A 21,783-nucleotide genomic window follows, 5' to 3' on the forward strand; every position below is an offset into this window, starting at 1 on the left:
AGGACGAACATAAGGAATCTTAGCGAAGTAGTAGTGTAGTACTTACATGCAGACCATCGCATCGGTGGCGTCGGGTGCAGGAACTCTTCATAGGTGGCGCAGAGGAAGAACACATCTGCTAAGGGAGGAGCTTCTACGTTGTTGCGGCGTGGAGGAGTCTTTGTTGCCGGCCATGTGGAGGACGGAGGAGTCGCCGTCGGCCGCGTGGGGGACGGACGCCGAGCGCCACAGGAAAGGCGGCCGGGCAGCCGTCGACGGTGAGGCGCGATGGAGGCGGACGGGAAGCAGGGCCGCAAGGGGCTGTCGGTGAGGATCGGCGCCGTAGAGCAGGGCCGTGTGGAGAGGTGGGGATCATCACTGGCGAGTAGAATCACATGTGCGCATGGAGGGCGACTGCTCATGATGGGTTCGTCTGCCATGGTGAGGGAACTGAGGGAGGCGGTTTGCTTCACGGGGGAGGGGAGCCAGCTTGTTTTTGGGAACGTCTTGTTTTAGCCCAACCGATCGTGCATGCGTGCAGGTTCTTCGAAGGCTACAAACGTGGAGTGGCATAGTGGGTAATTAGAACGTAAAATGCATTTAGTACGATGGAGCGATGTAGACCATCATATCACATGATTTGATGGATGAGATGAATTGGTTCTCCGCCCTTTCGTGCTTTTATAGAGGGAGTAGATAGATGTAATTGTATTTTCTTACGTATTTTGTACATATTTACTTTGCACACTACACCAAATCTCTTATTTAATTTCAATGTTCTATGCCATTCTATATGTAATAAATTTCTATCATTCGGTACAATTTGATGGGCGCGGCAACGCGCGCCTGTCACGATGTAGTCATCACAAAAATCAGCCTAGGGGATAAGACGCCCTTTCACCAACTTGGCAAAGATGAAAAAACGATCATGCATGCGGGGAAACGTCTACTCTACCGCATTGAAGTCTATAGCGCTGTATTTCCACGAAAGTATAATTCTTACCATCAGGATACGATCCTTTCTTTTGAACTAAACGTCTCTACGATGGGTCCAGGTTCTATGTCCAATCCCAAATCAAGGATTTCTCGCTCTTGATCGGAGTCATAAACTAAAAAAGAACTACCTTTTTATCCTTTTTCTCAAGGTTATAGAAAACTTCCTTATCTAGTTCTAGCATTTTGAAAAAAAAAATGCTTCTTTTTTTACACACAGTTCGAGTCACTTGTTGACTCACGATTACGCCTGTTAAAAGTTTCAAACGTCCTCTTTTTTGAAATTGAAAGAGAGTCCTATAAAAAGGTCTAACTTTCAAACTGGCTTGTCTACCTTGATAGATCTTGGCACGGTCTCAACAAATCCAGCGAGGGTGCAATTGAATCATGCGTGTGCGCGCCCGGGGGGGGGGGGGGGGGGGGGGGCTTCGGACCTCACACGTCGAGGACGGATAATCTTTTTCATGTTCTGTTGTTTGGGTGTCTGATTTTCCATCCCTTTTTCATTGTGAGATCTAGAGGATGCATGGCCATGCTTATGCTTTGGCTTCAACTTCTTATACCTCACCATCCAACCAAACACATTCCTTTATTTTGGGCTTAAACAAAAGTGGTTCCGCTTTTTAGTTTAAAGAATTAAGAACACGGCCGAAGGTACTTTGTATTTATGAAACATCCATTCTATAATATCATTATGTACTTCACAGAAATTAAAAGAGAATTGCCACAAGATATAACAATCTAGCTACGCCCAGATCAGGGGATGCCCCCTATCAATGTGGCTTCTCTGAACCCTAGATCACGTTGTTCGTGATGGGTGATTAGTACAACGACTTCAACAAATTGTGATCTTCTGCATGTTTGTGCTCAATATATCGGCTTCGTTCTTCTTTGGTGCTCGGGCGACGTAACGATAACTGGGGAAGCCACAACGAATTAGGGGATGTGTATACAAATTTCTGTGGACTTGGTTGCGTTTTCACCTTTTGTCAAGGTATTTTCTCTGCATTTCCATTCTTAATTCATTTCTTAGTTTACAAAATCAGATGATCTACCAACTATCTATCTACCTATCTATCTATCTACTACTCTATAAAAAAAAAGAGGCAGATCCAAACAATCACACCTGTTCATCTACAAGATCTAATGGTTGCTAATCCTTCAATCTTTAACCCTACAAGCCACGGAATTAAGCCAGTAATCCTCAACTCGTGACCCTGCCCACCCGTTAAAAAAAACCGCTGCCCGCTGCGCACGCACGCACGCCCCTCGCTCACTCGCTCCTCGCCCTTCTCCCGCCGCCCCGGTCCTCGCCCTCCGCCGCCGCCGCTCCGCTCGCCCTCCACCGCCGCCGCTCTGCTCGCACTCCACCGCCGCTCCTCCTCTCCTCCGCCGCCGCCCCGGTCCCCTGGGCTGTCGAGGACGCCGCCTGAACTGAACAAGCGGTATCTTTTGGTATAGATATGCGAGTACGGCCGATGTATTTTCTAGCGCACCACCGTTGATGTACAAGCAACTAATGTTATGCTGGGTGTTTTGTTTGTTAATAATAATTCGCGCATCACACCATTTCCATTTAAATCATCTGAAAGAATATGCCGTGTAGCTCAAAATCCAGTGAAGCACGGCTAAATCAGGCTAGTATCATTATCAGTACATAAACAGGCTTCCAACATTTTTCTCGCCACATTAGTGTCCATCTCAACATTCTTCGAAGCTAAATTGTGACGCCAACATCCACCCGAGTGAGCTTACTAGAGTTAGAAAATTGTGTTAGTTTAGGAACCGTAGCCACTGACAACGAGTTGAGGGTGCCCGCAAAAAAGAAAAAGAAAAAAAAAAGAGTTGAGGTAGCCAACTGAGAAAGTCAGTGATAGCTTGGGGAGTTCTGATGCATTTTTCTCTTTCCAAAAGCTACCGTTGAGGATATTCCCCTTGCTTCTTGGTTATTATTTTCTAAGGCGATGAAAAGTGTAGAAACAAATTCTTGTGCAATATACAGTTTGCATGTCAGTATAACATTTTGTAGATTTCCTTAAAATAGTTTTTTTATGACAAAGTTGCCATACATAAAGCATAAGTATGACAGTTGAATGTGGAAAATGAGAAAAAAAGCTGCAAATAGCAGCTGCATATGTGACTCGGTAGGATACAATGCTCGACACTCAACAGCTATTAGTCATTTTCACTTGCTTACCTTAAATTGTAAAATGGTTCTGCCGGTCTGCCCAGAGCTTCCAAACATTATATGCTTATCCTGATAGATAACTTGTCCCAAACATACAGAGGCTTCCCTGAACATTATATGCTTATCCTGATAGATAACTTGTCCCAAACATACTTTGCTACTTCTAGTTAATTAATCTGATCTGTGGTGGATGGTTATTACTCCCTCCGTTTTCAAATGTAAGTCTTTCTAGATATTTCAATAAATGCCTACATACGAAGCAAAAAAAATGAATCTATACTCTAAAATATGTCTTCATACATCCGTATGTTGTAATCCATTTAAAATGGCTAAAAAAAACTTATATTTAGAAACGGAGGGAGTACCTCACAAGTGAGATCACAATCATTCATTCTAGTGCGCCATAATTATTTGTTCTTTGGTTCACAGATGCCACTAAGGCCCAGTTCTTTTCACTCGATTATGAACAATCTGGGTCTGAAAAATCAAAAGCTCAAAAGAACTGGATCTGATTTTATCCAAAATCATGTGAGAATCGCCAGAATGAGTAGTGCAATCAAAAATCGTGTCGAGACCTCTTCTGGCGATTCTGGACGCTCCCACGAAACAAAACGTTTTGACTTAAGGTAGTAGTACCCCTATTTGAGAGGCAAATTACCAGAGAACTGCCACTCTCCTTCGCTCGATCCCCCACCTCCCCACTCGCGCTCGCGATAGGGTTACAGGGCCGCCGCCGCCGCGCCGCCCGACAGCCCGCCCCTCCCGCTCGCCTGAAGCCGCTGCTCTGCCCCGCCCGCTCGCTTCGAGGCCCGCAGCCGTTGCTCCGCCCCGGCCACTCCTTCGGCCCGCCTGCTCGCCTCGAGGCCCTCAGCCGCTGCCCCGCCCCGACGCCGCCTCGCCGGAGTTTGCTCGGGCCGTCGCCTAGGCTGAGCTCTCATCTCCTCTCCGTCTTCTCTGTTCTGTTCTGTTCTGGGTGCAGCTCTATTCCTTCTTGTTCGTCTCTGTTCCTAGTTCTTCTCTGTACATGGAAAAATGGATGGATGTTTGTTTGTTTGTTTGGTAGGAGTAGATGATTTGCTTGATTGCTGAATGGATGTATGCTCGTTTTCATGCTCATATTCGACATAAATTGTCCAAAGCAACTAGAGTAAGTCTTAGCAATTCAACACACAGTTTTAGTTCAGGGACATTACAGAAATTTTAGCACACAACTCATCCCATAATCTCAGACCACAATCTTAGAAAAAGAACTCGGCAGCTGATTCTGGGTGATTCTGCAGGAAGCTGATTTTGGGGCAAGTTTCTCAAAAGCTGATTTTGGAGAATCAAAAAGCTGAAAAGAATTGGGCCCTTTTTTCCTCAGATACACTAAGACAAAATTAGAGCTCTACTCAGAACTTGAGGCTCGAGCAGCTCATGAACTTCCAGTATGTTGTATAACATTGGTTGACATACGCTTGAGTATGTACTCATATGGGTCCATGGTGGACTAGAGGTTTGGCGGGCATGATCTTTAAAGAATGATCTATCATGGATTCTAGTAGAAAGTATAAGTTATTCTACAAACATTATAGGATATACTGGTCTGAGGGAAAAATAGAAATAAAAATTCACAATGCATTTGTTAGTCTGTGAATTTCTAATTAGATTATTCCTGGGACAATAGTAATTCTATTTGTGATCATATTTCGTCTGAAGAGCTGCTACTATCGGCTACCATTTCTCTTCAGTACTATAAGAAATATCTGAACTAAACTTCGTTATATATAATTGCAAAAATCTTTGTGAACCAGCGAAAGGCATTGGGACCAGCAAACCCTATTTTCTTCAGGAACCGGTTCAAGAAAACATTGTAGCTTGAATCAGCAAAAGACGAGTAAAACTTTGCCAAGCTTACTTGATAGTTTAGTCTTGTCATAGTAACTTAATCCTAATAGTTATGATCTGTTTTATTTGTAGAACTTGGGTGGTATTATTTTGTACATTAAGTACATAAGTAACATTTTATTTCTTCAGGTTCTTATACAGCTACTTTGTTACAGTTAATACAGATAATATTATCTTGTACCATGGCTAGTGCGGAGGATGTGAAGCAGCGGCAGGTTGTTGAAGACCGTGCAAGAAATATTAGCCACAATGTACGGTGCACTGAGTGTGGCAGCCAGTCCATTGAAGATTCGCAAGCAGATGTTGCAGTTCTCCTTAGAAGGGTACTTTTCGTTCTATAACCTTGTGATGATTGGTTGCCTGACCTTGTTGTTTCAGTTAGTGGTCAAACTTTTAGTAGCAGAGATTGGCTTATTCCTGTATACCTTTTCATGTTTCCACAACATCCAAATTTTGCTTTGTTGCTCTCTTGATCTTAACAAGACCTAACTAAGATTGGAAATTTGATAACACTTTTAACTGAGGTAACACTTGTACTTGAGACCTTGTACTGATCAATACAACAACAACAAAGCCTTTCAGTCCCAAACAAGTTGGGGTAGGCTCTAGGACTGATCAATAATGACATAAAATAAAATGTGTTCACCGGCACCCAATAGTTAAATGCAAAATAGGGTTGAGAAACTTGAAATGATATTTGCTACTATCAATTTTTTTTTGAAGAATCTATATGTCCTGTTTGGATTTGGAATGATAGAGATGGTTTTGGTAATGCCACAACTGGTTTGGTTCTTCGATTATATACATTTGCGTCCTTTTTACTTGACTAGGTTTCTTAGACTTGGATGATATTTCTGCCTATTCAGCTATATAAAATTTACATTACCTTTCGCTGTACCAGAACACTGTTGTCTGATTCACAAGCATTTATCTGCACCATGTACTACATATACACGAGAAAAAATTAATCTTGAGTTCTCAACGTCAATAAAGGCACTTGGTTTATATGCTTTAAAGGATTGAAATATTATTGCCTTACACCCAATATGTCATGGGAAGCTTCACGGCCGGACGAACTGACATATGTGTCATTTTTGCAGTTAATTCGTGATGAAATAAAATCTGGAAAGAGTGATAAGGAGATATACAAAAAACTAGAAGAAGACTTTGGAGAAACAGTTCTATATGCCCCTAAATTTGATCTTCAAACTGCTGCCATATGGTTATCACCGGTGAGCCTTAATTATGATTCTTTTTCCATGCTGTTCAATTGTCCGTGCTTTTATTATACTAGAAATATTATCACTTGCACTTTTTTAGCCTATTATTTGTTCGTTCTATGAATGCATTGTGTGTCTTGGTGAACCCAAGCATATTCCATCATCACAAACTTTTGCGTCAAGACGTTTTTCGTAAGTACGTGGATGATTCTCTTTCATAGTTACTTGGTGAATTTGCAACCAGTGGAAGTAAAATATTTCAATTCTTAAAAAATCTAATTCCAGCTGATCCCTTGTTGTAGTTCAATGTAGTCTGTAGGGAGATAAACTGATACTGATTTGACCTGCTTTCATTTGTGCTTAGTAAAATTATGTTGTTGCAGCGGAACATGGTAAAATGAAGGCTTCAAAATATCGAAGTATCTACTCCCCTGAATTAGTATCATTTTATCCTGTGCAGGTGATTGTGATTTCTAGGGTAGGCAGTTGAGAGCCTGATACATTAAATCCTGTGCAGGTGATTGTGGGCGGCGTAGCAGCTGGTGTGTGGGCTTACCAAAAGCACAGGCAAAGGACCAACGTTCACATCATGGCTCTGAACCTCGTCCGAGGGGTTCCCCTGACTCCAAGGGAGAAGGAGACGATGATCGACATCCTCACGCCGCCCCTGCCGGCAAGGAGGTGGTGGTGGCCTCTCAAATGATGTTCTTTCATGTCCTTAGACTCGACATTGAGTGGGTACCAATTTCCTGAGGTACAAATGTTCAGGATGGCTGGAATTTTAGCATGTGATTTCGTTGCACATCTCGCGCCCTGCTTGGAGCTTGGGCTACAGATTTTTTTTCTGGGTTTTATAACCGGATGCTTGCGATACCTTGGTGGTTTGTGATGCATGAACCTAGCTAGCAGCACATGTTGCCTTCCTCCGTATGCTGGCTGTGAAGCTGAAAAACAGCCTCCTGTTAAGTGTAGTTTCTTCCCTGTTAAATTGACAAACATGTGGTGTCACTGCTGACCCTCTGTGCTAGCAGTCTAGCACACAAGTAGAGCATTTTGTTCTCAGAATAAGCTGCAAATTTTAATTGAATTTTCGTAGGCTCTTTGATCGATGTCATGTTTGTTTCATCTAACCTGCGACCTTGATCCCCCAGCTTGGCGTACTAGATGGTACTGGCATGCAATTCTCCATAAACGAACAAGTTGGTGCTGGCATGCATACATAGCAGCGGCACAGATGATTACTGGAGGTTTTCTCTCTTAACTAAAGTTCATCGGAGGTTGTAAAAAAAATTCGGAGTTGAGGTCTTTCAAAAATAAATGAATGTTAAATTAGCTCAAATTCATGTGTTTCTTCTTGATCTTCTAGCTACGGGGCCGCCGGTATTTTCACCCAACGACTGAACGGAGCACTGTTGTGAGGATAAGATAGCTGGAGTTCTGTGGATGGATTAACCCGGCCCGAAATATATAGATTGGTTGCAGATAACCAGGTACAAGCTCTCGTCCTCGTAGAGAGATCAGAAACCACACACATGTATACAGCGCACACATTTGAACAAGTGCCACCAGCAACAGCAATGTTATACCTGCAAAAAAAAGCAACAGCAATGTTACACAGACAGTCACTGCCAAGAGGCGACACGCGTCAACACACTCTTTCACATGGCAGCCCAGTGGCAAGGACACAGTGGTGTTTCCTTGTAGACCGGAGTTTAAATCCCGTCGGTAGCGAATTTTTACGATCTCATCGGGGTGGGCTTCTTCTATAAAAATATGTCCTGGATGCTAGTGTCTAAGGATCTCATTTTTTTAACACGCTTGGTGGATGTACATTGTACCTCCAGGCTACAGCCATTTATACCCCATTAATCGATCCCAGGAGGACAGATGTTGGGAGGTTTTTATTATATTTAAGATGCTTTGTACTTTCAATGAAATTTTAATCTGATCTTTTCCGGGGTGGAAAAAAACATACCGCTAACATGACACGATTGAACGAAGCACTGTTGTGAGCGATAAGATAGCTGGAGTTCTGTCGGTGGGTTAATTAACCCCGAAGTAGATTGTTTACAGAAACCACATACACATGTACTAAAGTGCACACATTTGAAGTAGTGGCAATGTTACACACGGACACAGTCACTGCCAAGAGGGGACATGCGTGGCAGCACACACTTTCACACACCGACAGATACGTAGTACGTACGACAAGATGAGCACATGTATATACGGCTCAGTACATGTATACTATACCTCCGGGCTCTTGCCATTTGCACCGCATGCATCATCAACCCACCCCGGGGCCGGGACACGAGGAGGACAGATGTTGGGAGGGTGGGTGGATCTAGCAGTCGGGCGGCGTGGTGAGGCCGCACTTGGCCGGCAGCTCCATGGCGCGCTTGGGGTCGATGTTGTAGAGGCTGAGCCAGGGCGAGTTCTTGTAGGAGCAGAGGCAGCGCAGGTCCGCCTTCCCCAGCGTCGCGCAGCACGCCTCCGACGGCGCCGGCTGCGGGTCCGTCGTCGCCGCCGCCGCCGGCTGGCACGCCATGAAGTCGTCGTTGTCCATGTCGCACACCGCCTGCGCCGTTGCCGCGAGGGCGACGACGAGGAGGACCGTCAGCGCCAGCGCCTTCCTGCTGCCGGCCATGTCGCGCAAGTAGCACACCGAGCGCTGCTGGATGCTCCTTAGCTGATTGGGAGGTTGCTCGATCGGTCGGTGCTACTGGAATGATTGTTGCGGTGGCCTGTGATGGCCTCCGGCGGGGTGTTTTATACCGTGGGGTGATGGGAGGTTTTGGCTGCCGGGTGTTGCAAGTTTGCGGTTTTGACAACGGGGTCCTCGGCGAATATATAACATCTTTTGGTTTACAAAACTAAGTAAAGTACTCCCTCTGTTCCGAATAACTTGTCGTAGAAATGGATGTATTCAGAACTGAAAATATGCCTAGATGCACTCATTTATGCAAGCAATTCCGGACGAAGAGATACTAAACATGACGATGGCTAACCTAATTTGGCCGTAAGCACGATGGAATTAAGTTGCATCGTCTTGTTGCCTTGGCAAAGCCAAAGATAACCATGATGATGACGCGTTCGATCGGTGAGCGCGCGTGCCGTGTCGGCGTGCGCACCCAATCCAGCGGTAGTGCTGTGCGAGACGCGGGTGCTAGGTGCAAAACGTCTGGATGTTTTTATCTATCTCGTGGAGAATCACTCACTAACTTGGCCCGTGAAGGTGTGTTGTTGGCTTGCCCCCCTGTCCCGTCACGCACGCGCGCCCATGTCAGCGCTGCCGCTCCCACTTGGGTCGGGATCGGGTTCACGGGGGATGGAATGGGCGGGTGCGACGCCGTGGCCGGCAGGCGGCAGGCCCACCCCGGCCGGCGCTCGTGGCTCACAGCCTTTCCCGGCCGGGTTTGCTGACGCGCGGCCACCGGGTTTTGTATCAGCAGCAGTTTGGTTTTGGTGCTAGACTGCGCTTCTTTCTGCGTGCTCGGTGCTCAGTCACAAGAGCTTGTCCTCATAGTCATAGGTACCTCTGCCACTGCATGCCAGTGACCGACGGTAACGACACCACAGCCTTTGGGTCTGGACGGGCTTTAGTTTTACCAGTTTCTGAGCTGGATCAGCATTAAGAGTCCGTTTGGTAGCTTCACCGACCGATTCCACAGACCACAGCTTCAGCGCCGCGGCCTGAAGATCAAAAGCACTCGTCTCCTCCTCTGACGCGGCGTGGGGTGGCAGCCCAGCAAACAGTCCTGCCCCAGCTTGGGTGTCTGGCAGGCCTGGTAGTGGAGACCAAGGGTTGGGCTGCAGCGCATGATAGGCTGTTGCTTATTCTTTTGCTATGATTTTACAGCGCATCATCGCCCCTATCTTCTTGGAGCAGGGCAAACATTGTTATAGTAGACAATCGGAAAGTCGTCGTGCTAAGACCCTATAGAACCGTAACGCACCAGAACATCAACCGCCGCGGATGAAGAGTGTAGAACAAAAGGATCCACCAAAGACTGATCCGCCGCGGATGAAGAGCGCACAACAAACATTGCGCAGATGAAGAGTGTAGAACAAAAGGCAGAGAACCCTAACTTTTTGGGAGGCGGCGGCTGGCTAGATCGACGAGAGTTTCTCTTGGTCCAGCGTCGTCTATTTAGAGCCAGCTAGTTTAGTTAATTGCAAGTTTATTTTTAAAGGCTGCGCATCAAATATTGATGCAGTTGCAGATAGGTTTGCTAAGTTTTCAAACACTCTTGATCAGGGGCGACACCTTTGGCAGATCCATCCCATGATCCTTTTTGTATACCACTTTAAGTGGTCTATGATCAATAAAGCTTTGCTATACCCCTAAAAAAGGCATACATTATATGTAGTTTTTTTATAGATATTTTTTTTCTCCAAAATTTAACAAGTTGAGATATTGAAGTTTGGCACGCGTCAGACAACAGAAGCTTCATTTCAATATATCTCTAAATAAAAACGGGCACAATTCTTTAAGACCATGAACATAACTTCAGTAAATAAGAACCGTGGCGCTAGATAGTTCATTTCCTTAACCTATCTGACATATGTCAGGGCATCTTCGGCACCAAAGTTTTGAAGCATCTGATGATGCAGGGGGGATACTCTACTGCTTTATATGTTCCCGGAATTGTTAGTCGTGCTTGTAATCAAGCTTAGTTTTCGTCTTGAATAGAGTTCCCACCCCCTCATATGCATTTGGTGCCGAATATGTATTTGACCTGTTTCAATCCCGCACTTGCTCCACAAACAACTCGTTGATACTGCCAGTGTTTTTATCCATCCACTCGGTAGCCATACTTGACACTTGCCTATAAAATGCATTTTCTTTACATATAATAGCAATTCATGTGTCAACATAAATAGCCTTCAAACAGGGCAATAAACACTAGCATAAAAGATACGTCCAAATTGATATCCACCGCACACATGCAACACAAACATGGCAACATTGATTTCGAGTCCACGGTAACTACAACACTTGTAGGACAAACTTGCGGCACATACATGGCGACACATATAGCTAAGACAGTACAAACTTCATGGCACGTAGAGATGAGGGAGGGGTCAGAATGTCACTGACGCGATCTCACTTTGAAAGTGGAAGCGGCAAGGCGGACTACTCTGGTTTTAAGAGTCGAGGGACGGAACTGCACGTTCAATTTGTCGAGGGGAAGAGGGAAACAATGGGGATGAGGGAGGAGAAACTAAATGTATCCAGTCTTATAAATTCAGGGTGAAACTTCTCTGGTTTTAAGAGTCGAGGGACGGAACTGCACGTTCAATTTGTCGAGGGGAAGAGGGAAACAATGGGGATGAGGGAGGAGAAACTAAATGTATCCAGTCTTATAAATTCAGGGTGAAACTTCTCTGGTTTTAAGAGTCGAGGGACGGAACTGCACGTTCAATTTGTCGAGGGGCAAAAAATAAACTACTCTCTTCAGTAGAAGCTCAATTACCAGCATCCGGTGCCAAAGTATAAACATTGTCGCTTTGCTCACGTGTAAGTTGTAAATACCATGTCATGCATTTGAGCACCTGCAACCTCCAAGAAGTCGACTTCGAGCTTGTCCCTTTGTAGATGCTCTTTTAATTCTTCAAGTTATTAAGCTTCCTAGATTTGAGCTCCTCGAGTGAATTGGGCATTGTGGGGATTTGGTGCTCCCCGTTCAATAGAGGTGGCTCGTGGGGGAGGGCCAGTTGGGCCCATGGGTCGTTATTGCTTTCATGGCGTCGCTCTAATGGACTGGCCCATATATTGATCTATGCTAACCGATTTTCCTTATCATAGACAAAGTCATTCCTATTTTTTTTCCTTTTTGTCTTTCTAGTTTTCCACCATTTTTCTTTCAATTTACTTCCACCATTTTCATTTCAAAAAATATTCACAATTTAAAAACAATTAGGATTGATGAAAATGTACATGCTTATTTTTAAACATTCACGGGTTTGAGAAAATATTAATATTAAAATAAAAAATACATTTGTATTTTATGATATTTTTTAAAAAACCAACTGAAAATCGTAAAATTAGAGACTTCGAGAAAAAAACAATTGACAACTGCAGGGAGCCGATGAAAGACAAATGGGCCGGCCCATATTGTGAGCGCTTGGACAACGATCCATAGGACTTGTCATAGAAATTTGGCTGCATCCGAGCTGCCGGCGATGTATGACGGCGAAGAAACGGCCGCGCTGTGCATCCCGATTCATTGAACACATGGAGCTTTCCTAGCCTTTTGGTCCATCTACCTCTAGAGAGAAGTGTCGATCACGATGACCATGGCTGAGGGTGCCAAGCAGGTCCACGTAGACGCGCTACTGTACAATGCTTAACAGGTCCACGTAGACGCTCTGCTGTACACTGCTCAACGGGGCCACGTAGACGCGCCGATGAATAAATACGGCTACAGCCCTGCTGCCCACAGATGACAGACCCCCCCCCCCCCCCCTCTCTCTCTCTCTCTAACACAACACACACCGGAGATGAGGTGAGATAGAGAGGTTAGTTCAGAGAAAGAGGAAGAGGAAGATAGAGAGGGAGAGAATGAGGAGAGAATGAGGAAGAGGAAGATAGAGAGGGAGAGAATGAGGAGGGCGTGCAGTGCGAAGGAAGGGGTGAAGAGAGGGGCATGGACGAGCAAGGAGGACGAAACCTTGGCCTCCTACATCAAGGCGCATGGCGAAGGCAGATGGAAGGAAGTCCCCTTGAAAGCTGGTACGTTCTGCTACTAAACGATCGTAACCCCTAGCTTGGTAAACAGTAGTACCATTCCCGTTCTAGACAATGGAGTGCTAGCTAGTTGAACGTGAGTGAGTGACGCGCCTCAAATTAATTTGCAGGCCTGCGGCGGTGCGGCAAGAGCTGCCGGCTGCGGTGGCTCAACTACCTCCGGCCGAGCATCAAGCGGGGCAACATCTCCGACGACGAGGAGGAGCTCATCGTCAGGCTCCACCGCCTCCTCGGCAACAGGTGGTCCCTCATCGCGGGCAGGCTGCCCGGCCGAACAGACAACGAAATCAAGAACTACTGGAACAGCATCCTCGGGCGGAAGGCGCTCCCGGAGCGAGCTGCCACCAGGGTGGTCGCCACGCCCTGCGCCTCCGCCAGCTCCGGCTCCTCCACAGGGGCGTCGACAGCAGGGCTGTCCTCTAACTGCGGGGCTGGTACAAGTGCCAAGGCTGCGGGGCTGCTGTCGTCGGCCTCGGTGTGGGTGCCCAAGCCCGTGAGGTGCACAGGCGGTCTCTTCCTCAGCGGGGATGCGCCGCTGCCCGCGCCGGTCACGCAGACGCGGGCCGTGGGTGGAGACGGAGATGAGTGCAGCGGCAGCAGCTTGGCGGCATCGTCGGGCGGCGGCGACTGGATGGACGACGTGAGAGCCTTGGCGTCGTTTCTCGAGTCCGACGAGGACTGGGTCAACTCCCTGCACATGGCGGATTAACGCTCACACTTTTTCTCAGCACGTGCACGTTTATCACTACGTACGAACAGGGAGCTGTATCGATACAGCTCCATGCGTGTACGTAGGTTGGCTTCGTGCTGAGTACTGACTAATCAGTAGCTACCTGTGATGGACTTCTAATCATACTCACACTCTCTCGAGCTGTTTAGTGGATGGTGTATGAGTGGGTGTGTTCAACCGAATAAGTATATGTGTGTCTACACGAGCATCCACATTTTGTATTGTATTTCTAAATAAGAATCGGCCTCTTTTGATTCATAGGAAAGTTGTAGGAATTGCAAAGAATAAAAGCTTTGTAGGAAAAATTCCTTTGAAGCCCTTTGGTTTGTAGGAATGAGTTCCTATTTCTATGTAGGATAAGAATTAATCCTTCACATTTCAAAGGAAAAAAACATTGGCCTAAACTCAATGAAAAAATTTCTATCCTATGCATTAAATAACATCTCTTATTCTATAGGATTTGAGATGCATGTCATCTCACTTTCTATGATTTTTCTATTCTTACATTATTTCTATCCTACGAACCAAAGAAGGCCTAAGTATACTTCAACATGACTAATTATTTTTCTTTGAAAAGGACGATATCTGCCAACCTCTTTTTCTTTGAGGCTAGCCATAGTGGGGGTAACTTAGGTAGTAACTTAACACACCCCAAGACAATTTTGCTTATGTGGCAAGTATTTAATAAGGAGAGAGGTGCTTGGAGTAACATAATATGTTACTGTAACATAGCGCTTCCCGAAGTAAAATGAGTCTATAAGGCAATAAATAAAACTATCTATGACACTACTACTAAGATACTCCCTCCGATCCTTTTTAGTTCGCATATAAGATTTGTCCGAAGTCAAGCCTCGTAAACTTTGACCAACTTTATAGAATTTTTTTCAACATTCATGATGTGAAATCAATATCAGTAGATGTGTCATGGCTTAAAGTTTCATATTGTATAACTTTACATGGTAGATGCTGATATTTTGCTTATAAATATGGTCAAACTTTGTGAAGTTTGACTTTAGACAATTCTTATATGCAGAGTAAAAAGGACCGGAGGGAGTACTATGCACTATGGAGGTAGTAACTTAGACTAGTGTCATATGCATGACACTAGTATAAGCTACTCCCCACTATGACCAGCCTGGCAAAGATATCTACCGACCTATGCATCGAGAAGTGGATGGATCTAGATGACAATAAATGCCTAAGAATTGGATGGCTGTCGGTATTTGGACACGTAGTTTGTTGCAATACAAAGATTTCCTCACTATATAGGTGTATGTTTTCTGCACAGTTGACTTGTGTCAAGTGGCAAGGGAAATAATGCTTTGTTTTACGAGTGCAAAGAAGGCATGACAACAAACATCTCCTACTCTACCAACAATCCAAGAGGTGGCTCGTCTAATACTAAAACGTGACTTGATACATCCGTATTTAAATAAATCTAAGACAGGAATTTTGAAACAAAATGAAGCAACAAAACATATATGTGAAACGACTACAACAAAACATATATGTGAAACGAACACATAGTTTATCACAAAATGATACTCTCTTAGATCCAAATTAATTGTCGTAACTTTAGTTTATTACTAATTCGCAAAAAAAACTTTAGTTTATTACTAGAACTGTGACAATTAATATGGATCAAAGGGAGTACATTGGTTTGATAGATCGATGTTTGGTAAATTCCTAAAATTTTCCTTCTAGGGTTATTTTGTACACCTTCTGTTCCAAAATAAGTGACGTGGTTTTAATTTAAATTTAAGCTAAAACTAGGAGACATATTTTGGAACAAAGGGAGTAGCATATGAAGACCGTTCCGTTCCAAACATTTAATTAGTCTCTATCTGTTTTTTTGCCGGGGGTAATTTGCACCTAAAACAAAGAAAACAATGTTTTGACGAATGCGTCTGAAGGTACAGCCTCGAGGACATGACAACTATAGCATTTAATTTCTTTTGGATGTTACCATACCAAACGGGTTGTGAATGAATACGACTGGTTAGCATTTAATTTCTTTTGGATGTCACCATACCAAATGATGGCCGTTTTCTTCAACATGCACAGCATAGTGATAAGAAATTTGAAGCAGATGGCCACTGGCTAGCCGTGAGCGAGCCTGTGTGCGTGTGACCCATACTGGAGCACGTATACACAAGCTAGTGCCATACACGGTCATGCCAGTGCACGTACAAAGCCGAAAGCAAACCGAGACACATGTGCCATTTTTTGCATGTGGTCACTGGCCAGTCGACATATACGTATGGCAGCTAGGTAGGTAGGCCTGTATATACATGGTGCATTGCCACTGTGATGAGATGAGATCGACGCGGCAGTGAAGAACAAGACATTCACGGCTCTCACGACGCCGCGGTAAAAACGGTGCGTCACCATCGGTGCCACTATTTGCCTTTCGTTCACGCCTTTTAGTGAAAGCAAGTGAATAGGCCAATGCAATTTTTTATGAAAGGGACTCCTCCCTGTGATATGGTGTAATCGACACCAGGGACATAGTATTCCTCCTCTAAGCTTGTAGAAGAAGTCGAGAAGTCGAGGGTGACAAGGATTTGACCCGATGACCTGGGGCCTCAGTACTAACACGTCCGGCCCTGTCTTTTCCACGCGGAGGACAAAAGTGAAGTCCGACAGATGTGGGATCACTCGTTGGCAAGGCCTGTGCGTGACCTCAGGGTCGGCCGGGAGGTCGGAGTGGTGGCTTCGGGAGGCAAAAATGATAAATTTGACCTGTAGATAAAAAAAATTCACAAAATAAACTGTTCTTGAATTTTTTTTACTCCGCTGACCCTTTCATATAGCGCCCAACAGCAAGACGTCACATTACACAGTGCAGCGCCTGACTGATGGGTGCTATACACCTAGCCAGCGTCGAACCTTAAACTGCCTGAAAATTCTAAGTTAATGTGCAACACCTAAGGATTCAAACAAGCACACGACGCTCAAGCATGCAGTACGTTGCTGTAGGCCCTACGAGGCTGTGGCCACGCATGCACGCACACGGCATGCATGCACGTGGTTTGGTGATCCGTCGGTTTTTTTTTTTTGTTGATCCGTCGGTTGCGTGTAGTGCGTCGGTACAAGGTTTTGCTTTGTCCCTTGTATAGCTGTTAGTGCAGCGCCTAGATCTAACTTTAGGCGTTGCAAGCTGACTTAGAAATTTTTAGGCATTTCGAGGTGTGACATAGGCTAGGCGTGCACAGTGTAGTGTGGCGTCTGGCTGTCGGGCGCTACACGAAAGGGTCAGCGAAGTGAATTTTTTTTAACAATAGTTTACTTTGTGAATTCTTTTCGTCTACAGGTCAAATTTGTAGTTTTTGCCGCTTCAGGATTCGTCTTCATGATGAAGGGCTTCGGTTTTGGTTGCTTGGGCAGCAGAGTCGTCGACAAGTCTGGTCCTCGGCCTCAGGGCCGGTGTGTGTGGGGTTGAGGTAGGGCTGGAATTTCGAGCCGAGTCGAGCCAGCTCAGCTCGACTCGCTAGAGCTCGTTTCGTTAACGAGCTAGCTCGACTCGACTCGTTATTATAACGAGCTCAAATCCAAGATTGGTTCGACTCGTATAACTCGCGAGCTGACTCGTTTAGCTTGTTAAGCTCGTTAAAGATATGAACATAAAACCGTCAAATATTATAAAAATGATTATGTATATATTGAACATATATATCACTAACAATAGTAATTTTCTTGTAACGCATGAGTCTCCTAGACGGTTGGGCCTTCAATGGCTAGGCCTTGAGTTGTGCGCCTAGAACATAGGGTGCTGAGTGGCTGATCTTTTGTACCGAGCCTAACGAGTTACACGAGTACTCGTGAGATCGGCTCGTTTAACTCGGTCTATAAACGATCTTAAACTAAAGCTTAGCTCGATTCATTATTCGAGCCGAGTCACGAGCTACTCGTTTAGCTCACGAGGTTTGAGCTTTTTTTCAGCCCTAGGTTGAGGTTTTGTATGTCAGAGCGGTTGGCTCATTGGGTATGCAGCCTCGGTCCGGGTGTGTGTGGGTGGTGGGGGGGGGGGGGTGTTTAGGACTTGTATCAATTTTTGGCTGTTTTTTTATAAACTGGTGAATTCTCTTCTTCTATATGAAAAAGACAGAGTTTCTGTGGGTTGCTCAAAAAAATATGGAAGAAGGAGATGGCGAGAATGTGTAGTTGCGGTAGCTCTCGTGGTTAGTGTGAGAGCCAATAGTGGGGGCCATGGTGCGCGACTGAAATCAGGGTAGAAACAACTAGTGGTAGTCTGGTAGAGGAAACAATCAGCTGGCAAGCTTTGAACTTCGTAGGTTGGGTAGAAATATGTATTGATATAATGATATTGAGAAAAGCTTCAAACTCACATAAATGCTGAGCTCCAGACTAGATAGAAATATGTATTGTATGTCGTTTTTCAAACCAATCTAGGGTGCCTCAAACCTCAAGCCCTACAATGTTGAAGTTGCCTGCTCCCACAATGCTGAAGTTGCCTTCTTTGAACATTGTGCCAAGGTACAAAATAGTTCTACTTTTCCAAGAAGATCTTGGCTGACCACTGCATCAATTGAAGCACACTTATTTCGTTGCAAAATATTAGCCCGTTCAATAAAACACAAAGAAATGCAAAACATTAAGCTAATACAACTGCTTCAAAGATTTTTTTTTTGCAGGTTATTCATGTGGATACGGATTGAAACTGTATGTGGTGAATCCCCACCCAAAATTTTATATGAATACAACCACAGTAAACTAGCCAATGGATAATAGTTCATCTTTATCATAAAATCAACTGTGATGAAGTTCTCTTTGACGGTGATAAATCGTACGTCATGAAGACTGTCCGCTACCAATAACCGTGACAATGGGTGAGAGTTCAACTTCATCACACTTGTAACACTTCTTACTGCCAAGCCTCCTGTGGCTTAGGCAACTTATTTTTATTTGTTAAAAGCACACCACACTATAAGTGCCACACAAATATCTTAATCTTTTAGGGGCACTTTAAGTCTGTCAAAACACATCTTCACAAAATGGGCTATACGTATCACTCTCATGTGCATGCATCTTCCACTCCTCCTGCCAACACCATGTTTATATAGGATGGTTAGGTTTGTCGTTTGTGTTCGGCCATGTTAGAATTGCACATTTTCGTGTAACGACAAGTCTGAATCCTTCCTCTGTAATTTCACTACTCAAGCTCTTTTGGTTCCTTCCCGATCTTCTCTGTTTTTGGTCAGACTAATTAAATGGTAAGCATCCATTCAAGATACTATCAATAAAGATTAATCACCAAGTTAAAGGCTATTTTTGGCTGCTCTTGCACTGTCTGCGGCCTCTGTTGTCGAGTCTGCAGTGGAGTTCGCCCTGCCGTGCTGTTGGCAGCTGTGGAAGCATCGGAATGCTGTCGTTTTCAACGGCAGCAGCCCTCCATTGGTCGGGTACTTAGTTGTTTCCGAGAGGACGCGGTGTTATGGAGCGGGCAGTTGTCAGCTGCTCGACACTCTCATGTTGTATCTTAAGTGAGCTCTCTCTCTCTCTCTCTAGTTGCATCCTCGTCTGCCACGCATGGATTGCATGTAGGTGTGCCTCCTAACACCCCCCCCCCCCCCCCCCCCCCCCCCTAAACTCCTTCTAGGGTGCCCCTGTGGCGCTTGTAACCATCTGGGATTTTAGCCCATTTTGATCAAATATATTAGCTGGGGAGTTAAAGGCTATTCCCATTTCTTGTCTAGCTCGAAAAAAAAGCAAACAATGGACACACTCTCAAATCATGGACTAACAATCCTCTGACTCAGATCGGATGCATGACGTGACATCAGATCATTGTACGCTACGTTGGAGACTCCCAAACCATTTCCTATCCTAACCCTAGGGAGAGGCGCTCTACCAAATGGATAATGCTCCCTATGAACAGTAAAAACTGAAAAGGATAGTAAAAAAAAAATTTCTTTTGCGACAAGCATTAACGAATTGTCTACATATGTACAAATGTTCATCAGGAAAATCATTTATGCTATGGGAAAAAGGTCAATGCTCCAAAAGAACTAATTTTGAAAGCATTGAATCTGTTTCTTTCCCAAGACATTAGATATGTTTTTTCTTCAGGAAAACTTTCACATATGTAGATAATCCGTCAATCCTTGTTGCCAAGAAAAGTTTTTTTTAATATTTTACTGTTCATTGCGGATGCATTTGAGCCAGTGAGAAAATAGCGCGCTATATCGTCGCTAATAGCACACTACAACATTTTGTGCAATGCCTCGCTAAATAAATCAATGTACAATGTCTCGTTAATTGCATAGCTTTAGCCACGATATTTTGTCATCACACGCTATTTTTTTCCATTGATTTGAGCTTGCGAGTAAAAGGACGCTTTTGATTAAACTCTGGCCCTTTATTGTGAATACTAATATCTTCTCTTGTCGCAAACGAAGTATACATGAAGCCGATGGATACCTATCACTGTACGCATAGTCGTGTTCACTGAGCGACAGATCAGGAAAATTATTGCCTGGCTGTTTGACGAAGCCATGGGGGTGGACTGGTGACTTTCTCATGTCTGGCTATGGATGGAACACCCAAAGGATCGATCAGCGGTGGTGCTGAGGGTTGGATCCCCCCGGACTGAGCCTCTTGGAGGTCTCATAGACCGGATCGGCGATCCCTTCTTGCCGCGGCCGTGCTGCAACCGCGGTGCTCGCCGCCTGCAGCCTAACGACGACGTCCTGGAGCTGCCGGCGGTGCCGCAGCGGGCAGCGCTCGGAGAAGGGATCGGGGGAGGAGCCGGCGAGGAGGAGGACAAGGCAGATGCAGAAACACAAAAGTAGCCTCATGCTTAACCTCGTTCGTACTTGATTAGTTGATTTGCAACTGGTAGCAGCTAAACCTATGCAGACATGCTGCTGTATGCATGTATCTGCAGGTTGATTAGCAAGCGACGAGCATTTATAGGCGGTGCTCGGCTGCTAAAAGAATGGAAAAACTGTATGCTTCAGCTGATCTGCCTTATTTTATCGATTTGATAGGATTTGCGGCTATAACCTAAACCGCTCCACTGATGCACTAGCAAACCCTTTCATCTTGACCATGTACTATTTTTCGTTTGAAATAATAGTGCTGATGTGATCTCTCGGTCTATCTACATGGACGATAATGGTTCACAACGTGAAAGGTCAAAGCGAAAAAGCACGCTACTTTTTTCGATGGAAGGCGCCACTTGGCCGCCATTTTCATTAAGAAAATGGAGTCTGATAACACCGATCACCCCATCAAAATTAACCTATGCACAGTGGGAGAAATGTACAACTTTTATTTCCATTTCTTCGACTTTCTGCAACATGTCATTTCAAAGCTACCACCTTCTATTGGTCCCCTTAGTATTTTATATCAAATTTTGATCATAGATTTAACTAACAAAATATTTCTGCATATCACAAAAAATTATATTGTTGAATTTGTGTTTGAACATAGTTTTCAATGATATTATTTTTGCTACGTCCAACTTAATATTTTATTAGTTAAAATCATGGTCAAAATATGACCCTAAATACAAAGAGGACTAAGGGCATCTTCAACACCGACCCTCAAACCGTCCGCAACCGTTCGGACCGCGCGGTCCGGACGTGTTGTGCCATTCAACGCGGTCCTGCAACGGTCCGCAAGGTGGACTGGGCACACTTTCTCGCGCAAACTGGAGACAAACCTAGAGGACTTTGCGGGCGTCTGGACAATAGCCACACCCATTTCTGACCACCCTGGCCCACCCAAAACCGTCCTCCCTCGCTCACGCGCATTCCCGCTCGATGCCAATTGCCTACATTCATGCCGCTGTAGAGCGCCTGCTCCCCATTGAAGCCGGCTACAGAGTGGATGCGACCTCTCATAGGCACCGACACTGAAGCGGCGCGCCGACCGAGGGTGCCTCCCACAACGCGTCCCCGATGTCCGCGCTTGTTCAATGTCAGAGACGCGTTACTGGACGGGACGAGACGAATATCTACCATGCCCGTTCAATGCCCCGTTCGTCCATATGCCTCCGTTAAGCAGGCTC

The 21,783-nt window shown here is 45.1% G+C and overlaps 3 protein-coding genes across 4 annotated transcripts; 2 read left to right on the forward strand and 1 right to left on the reverse strand.

Moving 5' to 3' along the window:
• Positions 1–3,946: 3,946 nt before the first annotated feature.
• Positions 3,947–7,367, forward strand: CCMH (cytochrome c biogenesis protein family). 2 transcript variants are annotated; one of them, XM_087522180.1, is made up of 4 exons: positions 3,947–4,133; positions 5,203–5,370; positions 6,148–6,279; positions 6,785–7,367. In XM_087522180.1, exons 2-4 carry the CDS (start codon positions 5,230–5,232, stop codon positions 6,968–6,970), a joined length of 459 nt encoding a protein of 152 aa, XP_087378306.1. In that variant the 5' UTR covers positions 3,947–4,133; positions 5,203–5,229; the 3' UTR covers positions 6,971–7,367. The 2 variants fall into 2 exon arrangements, with proteins under 2 accessions (XP_087378306.1, XP_087378307.1); XM_087522181.1 differs by having other exon boundaries at positions 3,953–4,153.
• An 891-nt stretch (positions 7,368–8,258) lies between these two features.
• Positions 8,259–9,028, reverse strand: LOC147973654 (putative lipid-transfer protein DIR1). Its single transcript, XM_087522182.1, has one exon. It carries the CDS (start codon positions 8,912–8,914, stop codon positions 8,612–8,614), a length of 303 nt encoding a protein of 100 aa, XP_087378308.1. The 5' UTR covers positions 8,915–9,028; the 3' UTR covers positions 8,259–8,611.
• A 3,711-nt stretch (positions 9,029–12,739) lies between these two features.
• On the forward strand, positions 12,740–14,019 carry LOC147973655 (anthocyanin regulatory C1 protein-like). Its single transcript, XM_087522183.1, has 2 exons — positions 12,740–13,003; positions 13,129–14,019. Exons 1-2 carry the CDS (start codon positions 12,844–12,846, stop codon positions 13,725–13,727), a joined length of 759 nt encoding a protein of 252 aa, XP_087378309.1. The 5' UTR covers positions 12,740–12,843; the 3' UTR covers positions 13,728–14,019.
• The last annotated feature ends 7,764 nt before the right edge of the window (positions 14,020–21,783 follow it).

Source organism: Triticum urartu, chromosome 5A (assembly GCF_056163025.1).
Source record: "Triticum urartu cultivar PI428250 chromosome 5A, HENAU_Tu73, whole genome shotgun sequence".
NCBI classification, from domain to species: Eukaryota; Viridiplantae; Streptophyta; class Magnoliopsida; order Poales; family Poaceae; genus Triticum; species Triticum urartu.

Bases quoted from the DNA above. Each gene is read 5' to 3' on its own strand.
- CCMH (XM_087522180.1), top strand. From the start codon at position 5,230: ATGGCTAGTGCGGAGGATGTGAAGCAGCGGCAGGTTGTTGAAGACCGT. The intron at 5,371-6,147 runs GTACTTTTCGTT...TCATTTTTGCAG, and splicing joins TTGCAGTTCTCCTTAGAAGG to TTAATTCGTGATGAAATAAA. The intron at 6,280-6,784 runs GTGAGCCTTAAT...AATCCTGTGCAG, and splicing joins CTGCCATATGGTTATCACCG to GTGATTGTGGGCGGCGTAGC.
- LOC147973654 (XM_087522182.1), bottom strand. From the start codon at position 8,914: ATGGCCGGCAGCAGGAAGGCGCTGGCGCTGACGGTCCTCCTCGTCGTC.
- LOC147973655 (XM_087522183.1), top strand. From the start codon at position 12,844: ATGAGGAAGAGGAAGATAGAGAGGGAGAGAATGAGGAGGGCGTGCAGT. The intron at 13,004-13,128 runs GTACGTTCTGCT...ATTAATTTGCAG, and splicing joins GGAAGTCCCCTTGAAAGCTG to GCCTGCGGCGGTGCGGCAAG.